Source organism: Peromyscus maniculatus, chromosome 13, assembly GCF_049852395.1.
Source record: "Peromyscus maniculatus bairdii isolate BWxNUB_F1_BW_parent chromosome 13, HU_Pman_BW_mat_3.1, whole genome shotgun sequence".
Lineage (NCBI taxonomy): Eukaryota > Metazoa > Chordata > Mammalia > Rodentia > Cricetidae > Peromyscus > Peromyscus maniculatus.
This window is the reverse complement of record NC_134864.1, coordinates 47,301,976-47,323,137: the sequence shown is the minus strand read 5'-3', so window position 1 is coordinate 47,323,137 and position 21,162 is coordinate 47,301,976. Positions and strand designations below refer to the sequence as shown.

Below are 21,162 nucleotides of genomic sequence, written 5' to 3'. Positions count from 1 at the left end.
AAATTTGGTATTCTCGGGAAATTTCTTTAGAATTGCTGAAGCCTAGAGACAGATTATAGGAGCTTTTCCTCATAGTCTTTTCATTCAATGGTTCAGTGACTCAGGATATGTACATTCATAGTAGTTTTGCACTTACATGCGTGTTTTACTAATAGACACTCTGCTGTGTCTACCCAGGTACCCGGAAGCACTTACTGATCCTGCCTACAAGGGGCAGATCCTCACCATGGCCAACCCTATTATTGGGAATGGCGGTGCCCCCGACACCACCGCACGAGATGAATTGGGACTTAACAAATACATGGAGTCTGATGGAATCAAGGTAGCACCCACAATGACGTGTTAAGAGTCTCTGTTTGAAAATGTGCAATTGATTGATTTCTAGGGATCCAAGAAAGGCAAAGCTTTTCTCACAAAACCATGTATTAAACCCGCATTTTCAACCTTATTCCTAAGTGCATGGGGATAATCTTCAGCTCGACAAGTTCAAGTTTTATTCATTTATTTGTTAACTATTTATTATGATAGTTTAGATTTTAGTGCCTTGGAGGAAACTTATCTTAATACATAAAATATTGCTACATGTCTAAATAATGAGACAATGAATGAGGAAGAATCATCTTTTGAGATAAGTTTGATAATCAACTGTGTATTATTTATTGCCTTTTAATTTAAGTATTAACGAAAGGTAATTTATAATATGATTAGATAATTAGCATATTCAGATACCCTAGTCAAGGATATTTGGGTAGCGTCTTAGACAATGGATCTTATAAACAGTTTAAAATTTACATTCCTGTTCCACTTCCTTTCCACTGTTCTGTTTTGGAGTGACTTGGGTCTCACATTTCTCACAATTTCTTCCTATTTTCTCACTCTTTTTTGCATGCATGTTAAGAAGGTTATTTTATCTATTATATACATTAAATAATGAATTGCAAACTATATTATTGATAAACTAAACAGTTGAAAAGCACAGTGTGTCTGGAAGAGACAGTCCCTTCATTTGGAGATCTGCCTGAAAGGTAAACCCACTGTCCCAAAGGACCATTAAGGAAACAATGATATACTTAAATAAAAGTGTTGACAACCATTTCTTATCTTCTTTCTTATATCATGTCTTTAAAATTTTAAGACTCTTATCGATGGCTAAAATACATTTAAAAAAATACAAACTTAACCTTCCAATTGAGTCACAGGAAGTATATGTTTGGTGAACCACCCTTTGAAGCATCTGTCTGTCTTCCCAGGTGGCAGGTCTGCTGGTGCTGAATTACAGTAATGACTATAACCACTGGCTGGCTACCAAGAGTCTGGGGCAATGGCTGCAAGAGGAGAAGGTGAGAAGTGGGATTGGTTGCCTTTCTAGCATGACTGGTTACTGGGTCTATGGGAAACTGGGGAGGTCTTTAGATATTTTAAACTCAGAGGATGAGGACACTTGTGGAGCTCTGGATATCTCTACAGTAGATAAGGGTTTTTAACCACTACCACCACCACCACCACCACCACCACCACCACCACCACCACCACCACCACCACCACCACCACCACCACCACCCTGTATACTTTGCAGTCTTTCCAGAACTCAGTCTCTGAATACATAGAACTACATATTTTCAGTTTATCCACTAGGTGGTTCCCGCACATGAGTGGTAGTGTTTCTCATTTAGAACACAACAAGGAACATCTTAGAAATTCTTTTGAGCAATATTAGTCATTCCCACCATTTCATCTACAGTTTCGTTTCCTGGTCTGGGTTCTAGAACAAAGTCTACTCGGAGCTGTATGTGTAGGGTGTATAATCATTCCATCCAATATTTTTGCCATCCTTAATTCTTATCAGTACAAATAGATTCTCATTAAGTCTTTTGGGTTTTAAACATTATGATAAATTAATTCACTTAAAGTAATATGGAAAAAAGGTTAAACCTTGCAATCTTACCATAGTTTAAATGTTAATACTTCATCAGAGAATTCACCCCGATTGTTTGGAATTCTTAATCTTAACAGACCAGCTACATTTCGTTTCATCTTCACTGTTACTGCAGCTGGCTTTGGTCAAGTGCTGCTAATCTTGTACTTGGTAGACTACTATGCCCAGGAAATTCTGCTTCTCCATTGAGTATCCACCTATTGGGAATCAACATTACCCCTTTGTGACAAAATAAAAATCCAAAACAAAAATCTTGGTAATAGATTCTGAGGTCTCAGTTCCTAAAAATTAAGAGGCAAGAAGGCATTCTGCCATGTCCTGGGTCACCACTGATTTATTCTCAGCCACTAAATCTTTATTTATCTTTATTTGGACGATATCTAGTTTCTGTAATGGTTATTTAACACTCAATCTTCTCCTCTGTGTCCCTCTGTCTGTCTGTCTCCCTGTCTTTCTGTCTGCCTGTCTCTTTGTCTCATTTTTCCCCACCTCCCTTCTTTTTTTCCTCCTCTCTGTCCCCTAGTCTCCCTTTCTCTCTCCTTTCTCTGTCTCTCCTTCACACATACATGCACATGTACTCTTTGTGTTATCTAGCACATCTGATTTCCTTTATGTTAGAATTAATAATTTTAGTTTCAACCTTCTTAGAGTGTGCTTTCAATATATGAAGACCATGTCTATCATTATCCAACCTAGTTAAAAAAAAAGAAAAGAAAAGAAAACCAAAGGATGTATTGCCACATTGATGAACAGGATGGACAAATATTAGGAAAACATGACTGTACAACACAAGCCTTAAGAAAAAAATGTGTTGAGTACCTACTGTGTGCCAGGAATATTTGGGTCAAAACATATTCGTATATTATTTCTTTTAAAGTTAACTGATTTGGCTCTTTAAAATACAGATTTTTTTAAAAAAAATATGTTGTACCTAAAATACAAAATTATACACATATTTCAAACAATATATACACACACATATCTCATTTCAAAATGAATATTTGTATGGAATGTGACCTATTTAATATCTGGGGTTAAGCAGCAAAGCTGTTGCAGGGCATTGATGTGCAGAAGTTCTTGTTTTTTATTCTGAGGACAGTCTTGGGCAGTAGGAGGTTGGGTTTTAAGTAGAGCAGCAATTTCCCTGGAACTGACAGCACTGTCACCCTGGGTCAGGGAAAGGAAGGACTGGGGGAATTATTTACCGCTCAAGAAGATAGATGAGGCTAAGTGTGCAACTCGAAAACAATATGCTGGCTCTAATCTCTCCCCTCTCACTGCCACTGTGATTTTTTTCTTACAGGTTCCTGCAATTTATGGAGTGGATACAAGAATGCTGACTAAAATAATCCGGGATAAGGTACGATCATCATCTTTAGCTGAATCTCTGTCGCTTCTCATTCTCCCCCGGTGCATGAAGGACTCACTAATACGCAAAGGAGAAAAACCTGGCCAGCTCCCTCTGCTCAGTCCTATGTCCCTTTCCTTTACTCTTTGGATGTGGTCTCCAGGACTGAATATTTGACTACCATGTTTGCAGTTGGGTGGACCTGAGATCAACTTCCCTGGCAGGAATTTATTGAGTGCCTACTATGTGTTGATTATGACAATGGGGCAAGACATTATAATTCTGTTCCCAAGACAGGCTGCAGTGGAACAAAAAGTGTGTAGAGTGTGTAACAATTTGGCCTAACCAGAATCCTCCATGCCAAAGAATGCAAAACAGAAACTAAGCAAACTATTGTTTGCTCAGGTCTCCAAGAAGGGTTATTTGTGAAATTAGTGACTTTTATATCACGAGTGTGGGTTACCTCAGTGAGAGAGTTCTTCCTAAGACGGGATTAATAACCAGAGAGACTCCTCAAGGCAAGGTTTTCTTTGCTGTCCTGTCTGAAGGCTACAACATCTGCTCCCCCCACACCATTTGAGAATACCATCACCAATTGCTTCCTTCTTCCTGCTGCTGCTTCTTTGCTATGTGCGTCTTCCTAACCCAGATCAGAAATAAACGTTCCCTCACCAGGGCTCACCAAATTCCCCCAATGCAACTGAGTTTTCTCACAAACGTTAACCCATTAAAAAGGAAACAGTATGATTTGGTAGTACACACTGACGCAGGTCCTTCCAGAAAATTGGTTGTGGATTCCTTGTTAGATTATAATCAGTCCTCTGCATCTGTAAGTTTTGCACAAACTGGTAAAAAGTGCTTTTAAAATTTCTTATAAACATGTTATCAGTTTGTCTAAAAGTACAGTGTAAGGGCTCGTCACATAATGTGTGCATTGTATTAACTACTGTAAGTGACCTACAGTAGTTTAATGTGATTTAAAGTCATAGATACATGTAGGCCCAATGACAATGCTATTTTATATGATGGATCTGAGCACTGCAGATTTTAGTATTCAAGAAGGTTCCTAGAACCAGTACCCCAAGGATATCAAAGGCAAGCGTATTGACACAGGCTGTCTGTAAACAGAAAGGAGGAATGGTATTGAATGTGAGAGCATGGCAGCACCTGTGACCTGAAAGATGGCAGGGAGAGTTCATGTAGCCATCCTACTCTGCTTCTCATTATCCCTTCAGTGATTTTCGCAGGAAGAGACTTCAGTGAGGTTATGTATTCCAAGTGGATTTTTTTGTGTTTTCTTTGCTTAATAGTGTGTGGGAGTTGTAAACAATGATGTAGCATCTAGGACCAGAAGGAATTCAGAATGCAATTCAGGCTGCAGAACTGGCAGTCTGGATAGAATATAGCCAGGCACGCTGGGTTGAATATAGCCAGGTCTCATGACTTGTGAGAACTCTTTCTAAGATGACCCTGCATCTTCTGTGTCGTGTGCTGGGCTCAGATGAACTCTATTTTTATTGTAGGGACTTCAAATTTTAAAATCTGACTGAATAGCATAGAGCACATGTGCAAGTCTGCCAGAGTCCAGATCTAACCTGCCCCCACCTTTTGAAGGGTTCTTGGGTAGAGGAGAGAGGAATGAGGAAATATTAGGTAGAAAGATAGAAAGAGACGATAAGAAAGACAGAGATACATGATAGCTTCGGGAGGGCCTTGGGTCAATACCCAGTCACCCAGAGGTTTATTCAAAAGGCTTTTTATAATATACCAAGGGGAGAGGCAAAAGACCTCCCCTTTGCAAGATCAAAGCACACCATACAGCCAAGTGTAGACCCTTCCAAACTCCTGGTAAACACGCTCTTGGCCAAATCCTATTTTGCAGCCCTGCTGGGTAAAGCAAGCCCAGATTCTCTGACCTTGAGTAAAGTCTCACTAGGGAGCCTCTGTGGGCCCCCACAGGCACATAGCATCTGCTTGTGGCTGATACTTATTCTAAAAACACATATTATCACTTTCACGTTCGTCACTCATTGTTTGAAAACTCAAATTGAATTTCATACAGCATCAGGAGAAAAACAAGTTTCAGAATTTGGGATGCATAAATATAGAAATGTGTAACTTGGATTTAAAAGTAGGTAAAAATCACCACACACTTCAGTGTGAAAGCAAAATGGGGTTTCGGTTAATTTTCCAAGGCTTTGATTCAGCACTGTAGTTGGTTGTTTTATTACTTGTTACTCTTTGTTTTTTCTCCTTCTATTTAGTCTCTTTGCCTGCCAACCCTGCCTTTCCTGTCTCTGCCCAGCTACCAGCTGTTCAGCTCTTTATTAGACCAATCAGGTGTTTTAGACAGGCACAGTGACACAGCTTCACAGAGTTAAACAAATACAACATAAAAAACATCTTTGCATCATCAAACAAATATTTCACAGCATAGACAAATGTAACACATCTTAAAATAATATTGTACAACACAGTACCCTGGTTTTAACAATAGCACTAATATCCATGATGCTTCCATGGTATGCTGGAATTATGTATTCAAATAATGACTCTCCAAGGAATCAGCTTAAAAGGGAAATAAGCCTTTCATTTCCTTGAATGCAATACTATTGTAGGGAAAATCCTGATAAATAGATATTGCACGACATTTTCCTAATTTTTCAAAGCAGACTTCCCGACAAACAAAAAAATCTCACTAGGCAGCTGATAAAAAGAAGACAACATTGCCATGTCCAATCTTGCAAGGGTGATTGGGAAAAGTTTGCAGAGTTAAACACTCCTTATAGCTCAGGTAGTTTGGGACACTTGCATATTGAAATGTCTAACATAGTGAAATACTTTTATTATGACTTCTAGAAATTTCTGACATATAAAATTTATTTTTTCTCATTTTGAAGCTCAAATTTGTTATCAAGTTATATAATAGGTTCTTTTATTTTTTGGTAGTTTTAGATTTCATATTTTCTTTCTAACAGATTGTTTTGTCTACTTCTCCTGTGTAATAGTTTTAGGCCCAATGAACAAAGATCTCTGGGTCTCTGATGAATCTCTGCTACTTTGGAACTTGTTGACCTGAATTCTGATGCCATTTAACATTACTCACAAAAGACAATGGCCTTAGCTCCAAAATAACTCCTCATAGGACTGGGGAGATAGTTCACTTGGTAAAATGCTTTCCTTGAAACTTTGAGGAACTGAGTTTGAGTCCCACTCATGTAAAAAATTCTGTATGTGGTGATGCATGAGGCAGATCCCTATGGCTAAACCATCAGCTAGCTCCAGGCCCATGAAAGACCTGCTTCCAAGGTAGACAGCACCTGAGGAGTCACACCTGAGGTTGACACGTAGCCTCCATTTGCACATCCATGCGAGCACCTGAACACATATGGACCTGTTCACCCTCCTCCACTCACATGAAAAAAAAAGAAACACTAATTATACTTCCTTGAGCATTTCCTGAAATGCAGCCGCCAACTCCTTTCATTTGCGTTTGAGAAAATGAAGAACCTGATGATGGTTATAAGTTGTTATAAAGATGTCTAAATGACAAGACAGATGTACATAGTCTCCGTGGGTTTATCCTTTCAACATAACATTGTATATATATTTGTAATTGAATAGGGTCCCACTGTATGTTTTAATTCAATAGGGTACCATGCTTGGGAAGATCGAATTTGATGGTCAGTCTGTGGATTTTGTGGATCCCAATAAGCAGAATTTGATTGCAGAGGTTTCAACTAAGGTGAGAAAATTTTCTTGTTACTTTATAGTTTTGCTTTATTCACTGTAAGCCTAGTGGTTTTATAACATTACAATCTTTATCTTTACAGAGTTCATCTTCCATAAGGTAAAGGGGGAAAGTAGTCCCGCAGCAGCTGATACATATGCTTTCAAATCTTTGCTTGTGAAGTCAGTAGCTCTTTCTTACAGACATCCTTGGCCATCTCATGCCACCATTTAGAGACTTTCCCCTATAATTTTAGCTCCCCTCTCGTCTTTTACTTTTTCCTTAGTTTAAGGCTTTTGACCACATCAAATAAAAAAAAAGCATAAAACTGTTAAAAATAGACATAACACTGAGCAGGAGTCAGAGCTAAAAACCTCTAAAGAGAAATGAGAGAATATTATACGTATTAAACAAAATAATAGTCAGGCATGGCGGCACACTCCTTTAACTCCAGCACTCGGGAGGCAGAGGCAGGCAGATCTCCATGAGTTTGAGGCCAGCCTGGTCTACAGAGGGAGTTTCAGGACAGCCAGGGCTGTTATGCAGCGAAACCCTGTCTTGAAAAACCAAAAAAAAAAAAAAAAACAACAACAACAACAACAACAAAAAAAAGAATAAGAATAAGAATAAGAAGAACTAGACAAGAAAATGTCTCTACACACACACAAAAAAAAGTGCTATATTTGGCTAAAGGATTAATGCTCAAAATGATGTCTAAGTAAATCCAAAGTGAAGAATGCTGAGCTTTTGTTTATAAGAAGGTAGAGAATTTTAGAGCCATGCCTCTTGGCCTCTTTTAATGAAGGTGTGAATGAATCTTTTGTGCTACTCTATCTGACCTCAAAGACCATACAAGGTCTGGTGGGAGAAGCAAGCAAGTCAGCAGGCATGTACAGAAAGAAGCCTGTGATAAAGGCTGTCCTTGGAATGCTCACAGGACACATTCATGGTGCAGCACTGAAATGAAACAGGTGTATCATAGAAGGCTTGGTGGAGGTGGTGAGATTGACAGCGGCCGCAAAGAGCTAGCCGTTATAGATAGATAAACAGAAATCAAGCTGTTTCAGGCAGAGAGAATGGCATGTGTTGAAAGGCAGAGACTTGTGGCAGCTAGGCTTGTTTGATGAGTTATACATATTTGATATGTGAAAACAAAAGATTCAATATGTGGCTAATACATGTGGCCAATGACGGATGGATGCCTACTAGATCTAGAAGGTTTCGGCATCGATGTATTGTTGACTGAAGAGCAGTACTGGGAACTATGGGAAATTGATTCAGCATTGTTTTGGGAGCAACGTGTAGGTGGATAAAATGTCAAGTAACTTGAAAATAAAATCATGGCATTCCCCCCCCTCCCAAACATCAGGAACACTGGCTTAGAGAAATTCACCTTAAAAAAAATTCTGTGGTCAACTGAAAACACTGTATGATACATTCATTTTCAGAATCCCAAGGAAACTTCACACATTTAGGTGTCTGTGATGCTTTGTATAGCTTCTGGCATTTGATATGGAAGGAATTTACAATTGGCCCTCTATATCTGCAGGCTCCATGTCTGAGTATCTAACCAAATACGAGTCAAAAGTACTGAAACATTGTTACATATAATATAAATGTGCACCTCCTTTTCCCCTTACCATTTCCCTAACAATGTAGTGCAGTGCAATGATGATTTACATGAAATTTACCTTTTATTGGTTACTGTAAGTCAAAGATCAGTTAAAGTGTGCAAGTTCTATGAAAATATTACATGGTTTTAGAAAAGAGGTTTCAGAATCTGTGGGTTTTGGTCCTCAGAGTGTCTGATACAATTTCCAGTGAGGATGGCTAGATGTATAAAATGGGCTTAGGTAGAGAACAGTAGAAATTAGCATATTTACCTCTGTCTGTCTATCTATCTATCTATCTATCTATCTATCTATCTATCTATCTATCTATCTATCATCTCTCTCTTTCTATTATCTATCTATCATCTATCTATCTATCTATCTATCTATCATCTATCTATCTATCACCTATGATTATCATCTATAATCTCTTCTAAAATTAATTCTTTTTATTTTTGTTATTATTATTGTTATTGGTGTGTGTGTGTGTGTGTGTGTGTGTGTGTGTGTACAACTTTGTAGAATTAAGTTTGTTTTCTCCTTCCACTTTATGTGGGGGTCCAAATATTGAACTCAGGTCTTAAGGTTTTTACAGCAAGTGTCTTATTTACCAAGTCATCTCACCAGATCTGTATTTTTATCCATATTAAAGAAAGGGAAAAATCATAGTGGCAACAGCTGGTTCTGTTAATGCCTTTGCATTTGAATAATGTCATGACAGCTGTGATAAAATGTCTATTTGGATCAGGAAGTTATATAAATTTTGTGAGTTTTGTTTGATTATATGCCTTGGAAATATTGACCATTTAATTCATTGTTATCTTACTGCAATTTGACAAAGATACAACTAGCTAGTAACATTGTTTTACACTCTAGCAGGAGACCAAGGTTAAGAATGTATCAGTACTTTTACAAATTATCTGATGAGAGACTTTACTTGTGTCATTAATGATGGGTTCAGCAATAACTCCCTAGACTCAGTGTTTCCTCCCCAGAATAGCCACAGAAGGAGAAAACAAATGGCCAACGTCTTTTTTTATATCATTTCCTCAAGCACACTTTAAGAATTACAAATGTATGCTATATATAGGCTTTGTGGAGAGTAGACATTTCAGTGAAAGCAAACGTTCTTTCAAATATTCAGGTTGAGTCATTCATCAAATACCTTTGACAAGCCATGGAGCCATTCTAAATTCAGAGCCTTCTGGCTCACTCTTGGAGCCAGGACCAGTGTGGCCACCAGATGCTCTAGGCTTCTTGCTTTCTCTTTTGTTCTTTTTTCTTTTATGACTGGAGAACTGCTTCTTGGGCAAATGCCTGTGAAAATCGATCTGCCTCCAAGCAGTACTTAAGATGTAGATAATGATTATGGTATGCTCTGGGATCTTTCTTATGAAGTCTACCATCTAAATGCAAACGACTACCTGGTAATCTAAAGGGACCAGGTGGTCTGTACTAGCTGAGGAATTCTTATGACTCTCATATTGATTTTACCCATTCAGCCTCTCTCCATAAGCCTAATACACAGTGACTTAGTGGTATCCGATCTGATCTCTACTGCAATTTGACGATCAAGTGGCGTTTAAGGCATGATGTACCCATTACCTCGTCTGCCTTCTGCTGAATCAGGCAGTAATATTTGAGACTTTTATTGCTAATGAGGCAAAACATGGCCACAATGGTTAACTATGGAAGCAGCCAACTTCTTAAAGATCTTTCTTATCACTGTAATGAATAGTTTATATACAACACCAAAGTACTTTTTTTTTCTCGTAAAAAAGAGACAGTCTGTGGTATTTGCTGTGCTTTACTTACAAATTGATTTTTAACTGCCAGTCACTGCCTAGCAGTTAGCAATCAATCTGTTACCCATCTAAGTACAAAACACCCTCAGTGAATTTACGGTCTGGACCTGGTGCTTATGCTGGGAATCTTCCCTCAATGGCTGCTCTTTTAAATGGCAGGATGTCAAGGTATTTGGCAAAGGAAACCCCACCAAAGTGGTAGCTGTGGACTGCGGGATAAAAAACAATGTCATCCGCCTGCTGGTTAAGGTAAGTGATTCCCCCCTCTAGAAGCTGAGGTTTGTAGTGCTCATGTATTGTTTGTACCCTTTGTTTAAGAGAAGGCTTGCTTCAGAATGTCAGGAACCCCCTTTTTTCTTGCTGCCTTTGATCCACAAAACGACACATATATCCCTGTTCAAATTAAGGATACAGACAACCATGTCCTTAAAAAAATCCTCAAGAACCAAAACCCATGGAAAAAATTGACTTTTCTTACCATTTGTTTCTTATTATTTTAACTTACTCATTTTATCCTTTTAGTTAGCAAATGAAGAAAGAGGTTTTCTTATGGCATCTTGGTACATGCTTAGTTTGGGCTGCCCCCTCCTTCTCCTGATCTCCTCCTCACTTATTCCCTTACAATGCTAGTGTGCTTCTAATTTTGTGGTATGCTGTAGTTCTTTCCATATTCTACTCTTAAAAGCCACCTTTTCCCTCCTCATTGGCCTGTTTCTAGTTTTCTGACCTTTACCCACACTCATTCCAATACAAACACACACACACACACACACACACACACACACACACACACACACACACACACACACACACAAATGAGGGATTAAGATCCACACTTGAGAGAGAGCACATGCTATTCTTCTGAGCCTTGGTTACTTCACTGAAAGCATATTGACTTTCCTTATCAGTTATTCTGAGACAGTCCACATTCCTTTGAGATTTGGACATGGAAGAAAGCCAGGGTTGGTCTGACAGTGCTTCTGTTGGACTACATTTATTATGCACCATATGTTTGCAAGGATTATGTCCTGAAATTGTAAGACTTCCATAGAGCATTATGTAAACTTATTGAAAATCAATTAAACTTGAATCTTAAAGTCCTTGAGGACAATTTAACCCTAATATACCAGTGTTTTATTAAGTATTATTTTTGTAAAGTTTCTTCTTATAACCTTTACACCTTCAATTTCTCTCTGTCTCTCTGTCTCTCTGTCTGTCTGTCTGTCTCACGCACACACATATCCATCCCACACCTCCACAAATATATATGCATATACTTGTACATACTTGCATAACATCAAATTAGTGTAGCTACAAGGGAATTCTTGAACTCATCATCATTTTCTCATTGTGAGAAACTATCAGCAATATTGAAATATGATTTCAAATTATCGGTTTTATTAGCAAAATACTTCATGAAACTTTTGGTAGTAGATACATGAAGGATCTATTCATATTCTCCTATTTTTGCCATTTTGATTCACATTGCCTGTTTTTAGCTGCAAGAATAATAGATATTTTTGACTAAGGGACTTTGCTAGTTAGTTAGAGCCTGTTTGTCACCAAGAAATATATAGAACTTTCCCTAGAACTCTCCACAACCATTGACCAGAGTCAGTGTGAAGTTCCTCTGCTTCAACTTCAGGCCTGGGTCATGTGTAAGTACTCAATGTCGGCTCCAGGTTCCCCAAGGATCTCACACTCTGGTTGCCCACTGTGGTAACTGTTGTCTACTGTACTGGGGTGTCTTGTGGTGTCATTTCTCCATGCCGTTTATGTCTGTTGGAAAAACCTTCTAAATAAACCTCCAAATTCTCATCTCAGGGAAAGCTAGGGGAACTTTCAAAGGTATAAAATAATTAGATTTTTTTTTTGCTGGAATTTTCTTTATACTCTATCTACCCTCCATTTCTCTTGGTCTGTGATCTTTCCTTTTTAAGTAAGATTTTTGCTCTTGGAAAGTTCTATCCATGTATACAATGTGTGCAGATTGGATTCACCCTCTGCTACCTCCTCTTCAACTGCCTCTTGTTTCCCCATCTCCATTCTGCTTCATGTCCTCTTTTCATTTGATTATGTTTTTGTTGTCAATAACTTCTTCAGTCCAGTCAGTACTGATTATGCCCACATGAGTGTCTTCCTGTCCTTTGGGGCATGTCTACCTTCAGCTGGACCAAAGGAGAGGGACTCTTCCTCCCTCAATAGCTGCCTATTAAATTGCCCATAGCTCCTTTGATGGAGGCGGGTCCTCAGGTGCCCTCCCTCATGCGTACTGGAATTTTGACATTCCTGGAATTAGCTTGATCTTCTGCTGGTGTTATGTAGGTTATCATAGCTACTGTGAGTTGATGTATGCCACAGCTATGCCAAGCTCTCCTGACATCCATTGTCTCTTACAGTCTGTCCCTCTTCCACAAATGATAGAGGGAGCTTGGCATACATGACCCTCCTAGAGCTGAACACTGAGTGCTGTTTACACTTGGCATTTTGAGGAGTGCTGAGTCTCTGCACTACCCACTGCCCACTCCTGAAAGAAGCTTCTCTGACCAGAATTTGAGAGCAGCACAGATCTATGGGATAAACATACATGCTTGAAATTATGACTATTCAGCAAAAACAACAACAGTAAATTACTCCCTAGGGCCCATGATCCTCAAGTCCTGAGACTTTGACCAGGTTTATACCAGTCACCAAAAATCCCTCCTGTAGAACGGGCCTCATCTCCAATCAGAAAGCAGTCGGTGAGCTCCATAATCTTAATGCCACTGTTTCAATAGTGGCTACATCTTGCCAGCCAGTCAACATTGTAGCATGCAAGGTCCAGCAGTGCTAGGTAATGCCACTGAGGACTTTGTTCTCCAGCAGTTTGCCTGGCAACTGTTGGCACTCCATCAACTAGCCAGAAGGACAGGAGTTATCCTTTTCAAGGTCCCCACTTCTCTCTCGCCCTGTTTACTTTTATGAAAAATCACTTTGATATCCCCCCCCCACACACTCAGAATATAAATAGATTAGAAAATCCTAGGAAGGAAAGTTAAAATGTGTCAGACAAAAAAAAAAAAAAAAAAAAAAAAAAAAGAGGAAAAAGTGCCAGGGTGAGATGCGGTCACACCTTTGCTGAGGCGGGGTTCGTTTGCTGTTCTGTGCCGCAGCTACCGAGGCAATACAAACCTTGCTGTCCTATCCTGGGGAGCTTAGGCCCTGAAGACACTCTTGTACAAGGGAGTGTGCCTCTTGCTTTTTTCATAAATAACAGTTCAATGCTTCTGATCGACCATTTGGCACCCCTATGCCACATAAATCACAATGAGCTACCAGAATAACGTTTTATTCAGTGTTATTTGATTGCACACTCTTTTAAAAATTTCTTTCCGGGGCTAGTTCTTCAAAAGAAGACTGAGCAAAAACACACGTGAGCAAAGCAAGCAAGCATGCAGTTCACCTTTCTCGTCTTTCTTTTCCAGCGAGGAGCTGAAGTGCATTTGGTTCCTTGGAATCACGATTTCACGAAGATGGAGTATGATGGACTTCTGATCGCCGGGGGACCCGGGAACCCAGCCCTCGCACAGCCGCTAATTCAGAATGTGAAGAAGGTGCTGTGGGCCTGGGGGTTGAGTGTTAACTGCCTGGGAGGTGAAGGGCATCTGCTCTGTAGCTCAAAGAGGTTGTGTTTCATTTATTCATGTGTCTTCAGAACTTACGTTAGGACTTGGGAGGCAATTTTAGCGTAAGTATTTTAGGGAGAAGCCCGTGAGGACTTTGAGAAGTGTTGCTTTGCTCTGGAACAGAGGAACCTTGTCATGGCTTCCTTCACTAAAAGTGGCTGGATGGAGTCCAGTCTTCACCTATAACATCCCTCATAATTGAAAAATGACAACCCAGGCTCTTTACCTCGTCGATGCAGAACCCATAAGACCTTCAAGTTTTTAAAACGTCAAATTATATTCCGCTTAATCTGAATGGCAAGGACGTCTTAATGAATTCTAATGCTACAGACCCATCAATTGTGCCCCTCTTTACATTCTAACTGGCAAGTCTTTTCCTAGTTCCTTCACTTTGCTAATGAGGGATGGGTGATGCTTTGGTTTTCGTTCTTTCAGAGACAGTGTTTTTCATTATCTGTTTTACTTGTTTGATAATTTTTCCCTGATGCAGATTTTGGACAGTGACCGCAAGGAGCCATTGTTCGGGATCAGTACAGGAAACATCATAACAGGGTTGGCTGCTGGTGCCAAGTCCTACAAGATGTCCATGGCAAACAGGTAAGGCAATTATGAGATTGTCTGCAGTCAGACTACTTCTGAAATACCACCGGTAACCAAACACAAAAGGCTTAGAGAATTTACATACCGTTTCTGCAGAGCAAACAACAGCCCTCCTATTACATAGTTCACAGTTGTCTGACCACCTGATACCCCTTTTATTACATTTTTCAGAGGCAGCCTTCTCTAACGATAACTTTGCCATAGTTTAAGGTTATTTTGCTTCTCTTGGCATGAATTGAAGTTATAATGCTCAATCAGATGGTATTCCAAAGGAAACTGCTCTGATTTCAAGCTTCATTTCAGAACACTGATAGCATCACTGTAAAGAGCTAGAATGACTTAAGATCGGAGGACACATCAGAGACTCAGTTTCACTTCTTTGCCCCCAACGTCGCTGATTTACTCAATGCCAGGTGCCCTCCCTCCCTCTACACAAGGAGCAACTCAGAATGATTCTGGTCCAGGAGCCGTCTATTTGTTAACTCTGAGAGTTCTCCTCTGGTTTTAAAATTACTGTAGCTCCTTGAAAATAAGCTGCTTATTTGTGTTTCTGTTAAACCAGTGTGCAATTCTTTTTGTTATGAGTGTCTTTCTAAAACTGATTATAGACGTTTAAATAGACCTGCTACTTAAGACCCAACAAAGCTTCCTGAATTGATTTTTTTTATGTTGAAGCTGAAATTATTGGGATTAACAATCTGTGACTCTTTTCACAAAGTGATTTTCACTAAAGCCGTTGAAAGGTCTGAATTTGACTTTATGAGTAACATTTACATTCTCTTCACTTTTCCTTTTCTCTCTTCTTGCTCTCCATCTCTCTCCAGAGGACAGAATCAACCTGTTTTGAATATCACAAACAGACAGGCTTTCATTACTGCACAGAATCATGGCTATGCTCTGGACAACACCCTCCCTGCTGGCTGGAAGCCACTGTTTGTGAATGTCAATGATCAAACAAACGAGGTAAGCGCTCTCAACAAAGCTGTTCAATTGGTAGTGAGAAATTAAGGGCTTTTCACAGTCTGTTATGTATACTCTTTTCCATGTTTATGGTGTGTGTGTGTGTGTGTGTGTGTGTGTGTGTGTGTGTGTGTGTGTGTTGCATGCAACTGTGCAGTTGTGTGCACATGGGGATGCTGGAGCAGGACACCCCGCATCTTCTTGTATTGTTGTTCACATCATACTGGACCACTCATTAACCTGGACCATTTTGCCTTGGCTGGCTGGCCAGTAAGTTCTCAGGAACCATCTAGCTCCACTCCTTAATGCTGAGGTTATAAGCACATGCATTGACAGGTCCAGCTTCTTTCATGGGTGATAGGCATTCAAACTCAGGTCCCTCTTGCTTTAATCCATGGGATGATCGCCCCAGCCAGGCTGTCATTTCAAAAAAGTAATTGCTTTCTCACTTTCTTATTAGTTGACTTGTTAGGACCTAGCAATTCTGCCCTCCTTCAGAATGCACCTTATAATTCATCATTATTAGGGATCATTTGATGCACATCCGTTTGTGCCCAGCCCTGGGTGTGTCCTTGAGTCTCACTCAGCACCGGAGTGGCCTTTAAGACCTTTGGGGAAGTCATTTAAGAGTTGGACATGAAAATTTTATTTTATTTTGAAGAGTGCCCAGAAGGGCCCCAAAGGTTCTGGGCCAAATCTGTTTGTTTTTATGATCTTATGGGACCTTCATCCAGCTTCCTCTTTGTCGGGCTGTTTTTTTTTTTTTTTTTTTCCTATTCTTACTTAAATAGTCCAATGAATCCTTAATGTCTCCCATCATGTTACTTAATAGTACTGGGAATTTTCCAGAACTTTATTAAGCACTTAACTTGGTTTCCTATTGGAACTTTATTATCTACTGAATAATACATGGCCATACTTGACATTTGTTGTCAGAGAAGGAATTTCTCCCTGTTTCTTCTCCCTTTAGGGGATTATGCATGAGAGCAAACCCTTCTTCGCTGTGCAGTTCCATCCGGAGGTCAGCCCGGGGCCAACAGACACTGAGGTATGCCAGCCAGACGATGTCTGTTCTATACTTGAAAAAAAAAAAAAAAGTCAGAGACGTTTGTGGGCGAACACTCAAGAAACCAAAATAATTGGTGCACAATATTCTCAAGGAGTGTGTTTCGGTGTCAGGCATTTTGTATTAAATTCCCCCATGAAGATCATGAAGAAAATTTTAATCTTTTCTTAAATTTAAAGTGGGCAAACCCATAAGAAACTTGAAGCAACGCTACCATGCTATTTTTACTTAGACGCATTATCATTCTAATATATTTAGTCCTGAAATTTACAATTGTTGTGCCATGCAAATGAATTCCCTCTTGCTCTTTCCGTCTCATAACTGAAATGAAATTTTAATCCCCCATCTGTGAGTTAAAAAAAAAAATCCCTATGGCAACTGGTTGTGTAGCCACAGAAGGAAAAATAAACAGCAGAAGGGGCAGGAGAGGGGGCAGTGGGGGAGGGCAGAGCCCGCCTGCTTGGTCACGTGACTCATATGGTTTTTAAAGAAGGACCCAGAGGAATGCTTAGAGCACTGTGTTTCTAACCTCGATATTTTTTTTTCTTCTTTTTTAAAATGTGAGCTCTGGGTTCAGTATTCAAGCACATCTTTCCAACCAAAGCTCGCAATGACTCCCAGAAAAGCCTGCATGTCTGGAGTGACCCCTCTCCTCCTGCACCCAGGAGCCTCCAGGGGCAGGGCTGTTCATCCCTGTCAGCAGACCCTCCCAGAAAAGGTGCCCAGGCAAAAGGAGTAGGAGAAGAAGAGTTTCTTTTAGAAATTCCTGCTCTTTCATCTGGGAGTGGCTTCTTAGATACATGCATGGCAGTTTTTTGTTTTACTCTTACTTGGAAGTATCAGTTCAGAATAGTCAAAACCAATATGGTTTTAAATACTCATGATGAACCTGAAAAAAACAAAACAAAACAAACCAATCCACGAGTTACTGTCTTCATGTAATTCATGCTAAGCATTTTCTTTTGATTTAAATTTAACCGGTTAGACTCTGCTAGCACTTCAGATTAGGAAAGATATGATGAGTATATATAATCAAAGCACTATGACTTGCTGTTTTATTTTTCAGTCCTGCCAAATAATTGCAAAATGAGTACTTTTTTGACATTTGCCATTGTCTAGTGAAGCAAGAAAAGAAAGCTCACTGGTAAAGTTTAACAATAATCTTTAGGGGTCATTTTTTAGCACCAACAGAAATGAGAGAACACTGTTTCTGACTCTAAAGTGCATGTGCAGTAGCTTCAAGTTTTGTTCAACTAGAATTTGATTCCTACGGATGATATACAATGAAGGAATTAAAAACTTGATATTCTCAAAAGGCAGCATGGGACGTGTTTATTGTCTATGGAAACTGTCTCATCTTATAGGACTTGAGGTGAACAGAGCCCAGAAGGTTAGAGGCCAGACTTGTATTTTTCTTTTTCTTTTTATTGTGTTATGGAACCATCATCCAGTTGACTCTTTTCTAGTTATCCCTGAAGTATTTATTTGGCTTAATTAGATATGAGTAGACGTTTAGTTATTGGACAAAACCCAAAACTCATACTGAAACCACTAAGTATCAATACTCCCAATATTCATGGAGGAAGTTACAGCAAAAACAAACAAACAAACAAACAGTTCTTTTTCTGAAGCTCCTACTCAATGTGTTCGGAGGCCTTGTGAGTGTAGAAGTGTCTAACTTGTTGGTTCTGTTCTTTTTTTCTAGTACCTGTTTGATTCCTTTTTCTCCCTGATAAAGAAGGGGAAAGGCACCACCATTACCTCAGTTCTGCCAAAGCCAGCGTTGGTTGCATCTCGAGTTGAGGTCAGTAGATGCGGACTCTGTTTTGGTTTGTGTATCACAATATTTTCTCTAATATGTGATGACTTTTTAAAAAAGAAAATGATAAAAAATTTCACGAATATCTATGAAAAATGAATGCCAAACGTATGTTTTTATTATCCGCTCTTGGATAATTCATTGGAATTTACATTAAAACATTTAAAGTATTTGCATTATAATGACACACCTCCCCTAACTTCCTCCAGATCCACCCTCCTTCCCTACCCACCCAGCTTTGTGTCCTCATTTGTTTTTTCTCTTAAATCTGCCAAGAACAATTTGTGGTGCCCATATGTTCTTGAGTGTGAGGCCCTCCTTTTAGGATGGCCCCCTTAAGGTAAGCAGAGTTTCCTTCTCCTTGAAGTTAATTCCCAATAGCTCTTCTACTAAAGGTGGGACTCTGTGTCCACTTCCTCCCTCTGTTCTGGAATTCTGTCTCTCCTGAGCTTGCCCAGGTCTTGTGTATATTGTCACCAATACCACGAGTTCATACGTGCAACTGCCCTGATGTGTCTATGAAATGGTGGTGACTGTAGTCACCCCCTCCTTCTGGCTTTTACTGTCTTTCTGCCCCTCTTCCATAATGACCCATGAACCTTGCTTGGGAGGAATGTGTTACATAGATATCATTTAGGGCTGAGTATTCCCCGTCTCCCACTCTCTGCACAGAACCTCTGTCTAGACAAATCACAGGACCTAGGGGAGAACCTACTATTATTATTCTGCTAAATGGACATAGTATTGAACTCTTTTCCAATGACTTATTTTTATAGCCACAGATTAGTGCACTTCTTAGCCCTAATCAGAGGAGCCTCTTTGCAACAGATGGCAATTAACACACAGAGATGCTCACACCTGGTCGAGTTGCAGAGAATAAGAAATTTTCGTTTAAAATACTGTCTTATAAAATTTCCTTCTAATAGACTACTTAATAAAAATAGTGTTACCTTTGATTTATAATTTGGTATTTTTCCATTACCCATCCCAAACCATAGTCTTTTGTAATCCTGAGATATACTGTAGATTACTGAATCACTGCAGTTGATAGAATTCATTTTTTAAAAATTAGATGAATCATCATTCAGTATAGTAAACAAAATTTTATTATTTACCTCTAAAGGCAAGTGGGTAAAGATTAATGTGTATAAGATTCAAATCATTATATATTTAAATTTTTATGTTGATATGATAAAGCTTCTCTCTATTTCTTTTTAATTATATAAGAATGCATTTGTTTTTTTTTTCAAAAAATGTGCAGAGATATATGGAAATATGTTTACATCCAAATATTTTCTATAGAGAAAATGCATTTGGTATTTGCATATTCTTAAGTCAAATATCAGCTTTTTTCTTTCTTTCTTTTTTTTTTGCCTAAATTAAAAAAAATGCTCATGAACTTTGGAAAGGGCTTTGAATCTAGATATGTTTCAGTTGTTAATCTTTTTTCTTTGAGATAGGCGTATAAACTCACACAACAGAGCTTGACTATTCTCTTGCAAATGCCTTATGTTCATCACTTAGAAATGACAGTAATGTTTCTTTCTTATTGTCTATAGGTTTCCAAAGTCCTCATCCTAGGATCCGGAGGTCTGTCCATTGGTCAGGCAGGTGAATTTGATTACTCGGGATCTCAAGCTGTAAAAGCCATGAAGGTGAGAGAGCATGAGCTTCCCCAGGATTAATATACTCTCCTTAATGAGTCTAATTAGTATTTTGTAATTTAGATTTATGATGCCTCTTTCAAAGTCACTATAATTATTATCCTTAGCTATTATTAGAAATCTGTAGTAAAAGTTTGGTCAAAACCAAAAATTTTATATGTTTCAAATGTGCACATTAGCCAAGCGAAACACTGGGAATTATTTATGTTATTGTCTTTTCACACTGAAAACATAAATTTATTTTCCGTTTCTACAGGGAGTTGCAATGTATACTTGTGTTTGATGTGAAGGAGGGAGTTTGGGCTTTAGGCTACTTCACATCCTGTGTTAGATGCTTCAAGCATCTTTGTAGTGGAAGTGGAATGTCCTAGCTGAGTGGGCAAGGGTAACAATACATTTGTTCAAGCATAAGACGTTAGCGCCAGTCACTCAGGAATCCTATCCCTTTATTGCTGACTTGCAAAACTGGATGATACAGCTGTATTTTCAAGTGGGAAAGATGATTTAATACTCATGTTGGGAAAGGTAAACGTATCTTCGATTCCTCCAGGCCCCCATTGTCATTATAGCAAAATCAACCTTTAGAGAAATTATCGTGTGTGTGTGTGTGTGTGTGTGTGTGTGTGTGTGTGTGTGTGTGTGTGGTTAAGATGTTTCACTGCCAAGATAACTTGCTCTCTCTTTAATTCTATTTCCCACAAGCTCTACATCTTGGTGATGTATCAGGGCATGCAGAGGTAGTGGCTCTGTGACCCTGCCTCAGGCATTGCAATGTAAAAACCATCCAATGGAGACCTGGCTAGCACAGAGTAGCACCGAGATGTCAGAGTGAGAGCGGGACAGCAAACATCAGGAAACAGCTGGCTAAAGTTTTCTTATGGCCCAAGATTTTCCCTGATAAGTGTTTGTTGAAAAGAGCTTTACTACAGCCCTGATGCCTAATTCTTCTTCCCAACTTC

General features: G+C 39.2%; 1 protein-coding gene across 1 annotated transcript in view; it reads left to right on the top strand.

The window, feature by feature from the left end:
* The window catches only part of Cps1 (carbamoyl-phosphate synthase 1), a 114,174-nt gene that overhangs the window by 20,578 nt on the left and 72,434 nt on the right, over positions 1-21,162 (top strand). Inside the window, exons 3-13 of the mRNA XM_006974961.4 lie at positions 178-322; positions 1,251-1,340; positions 3,240-3,296; positions 6,937-7,029; positions 10,589-10,678; positions 13,894-14,022; positions 14,585-14,691; positions 15,519-15,657; positions 16,625-16,702; positions 18,426-18,524; positions 20,099-20,194. Of these exons, the coding sequence (XP_006975023.1) occupies positions 178-322; positions 1,251-1,340; positions 3,240-3,296; positions 6,937-7,029; positions 10,589-10,678; positions 13,894-14,022; positions 14,585-14,691; positions 15,519-15,657; positions 16,625-16,702; positions 18,426-18,524; positions 20,099-20,194 (1,123 nt within the window). The remainder of the gene's footprint in view (positions 1-177; positions 323-1,250; positions 1,341-3,239; positions 3,297-6,936; positions 7,030-10,588; positions 10,679-13,893; positions 14,023-14,584; positions 14,692-15,518; positions 15,658-16,624; positions 16,703-18,425; positions 18,525-20,098; positions 20,195-21,162) is intronic.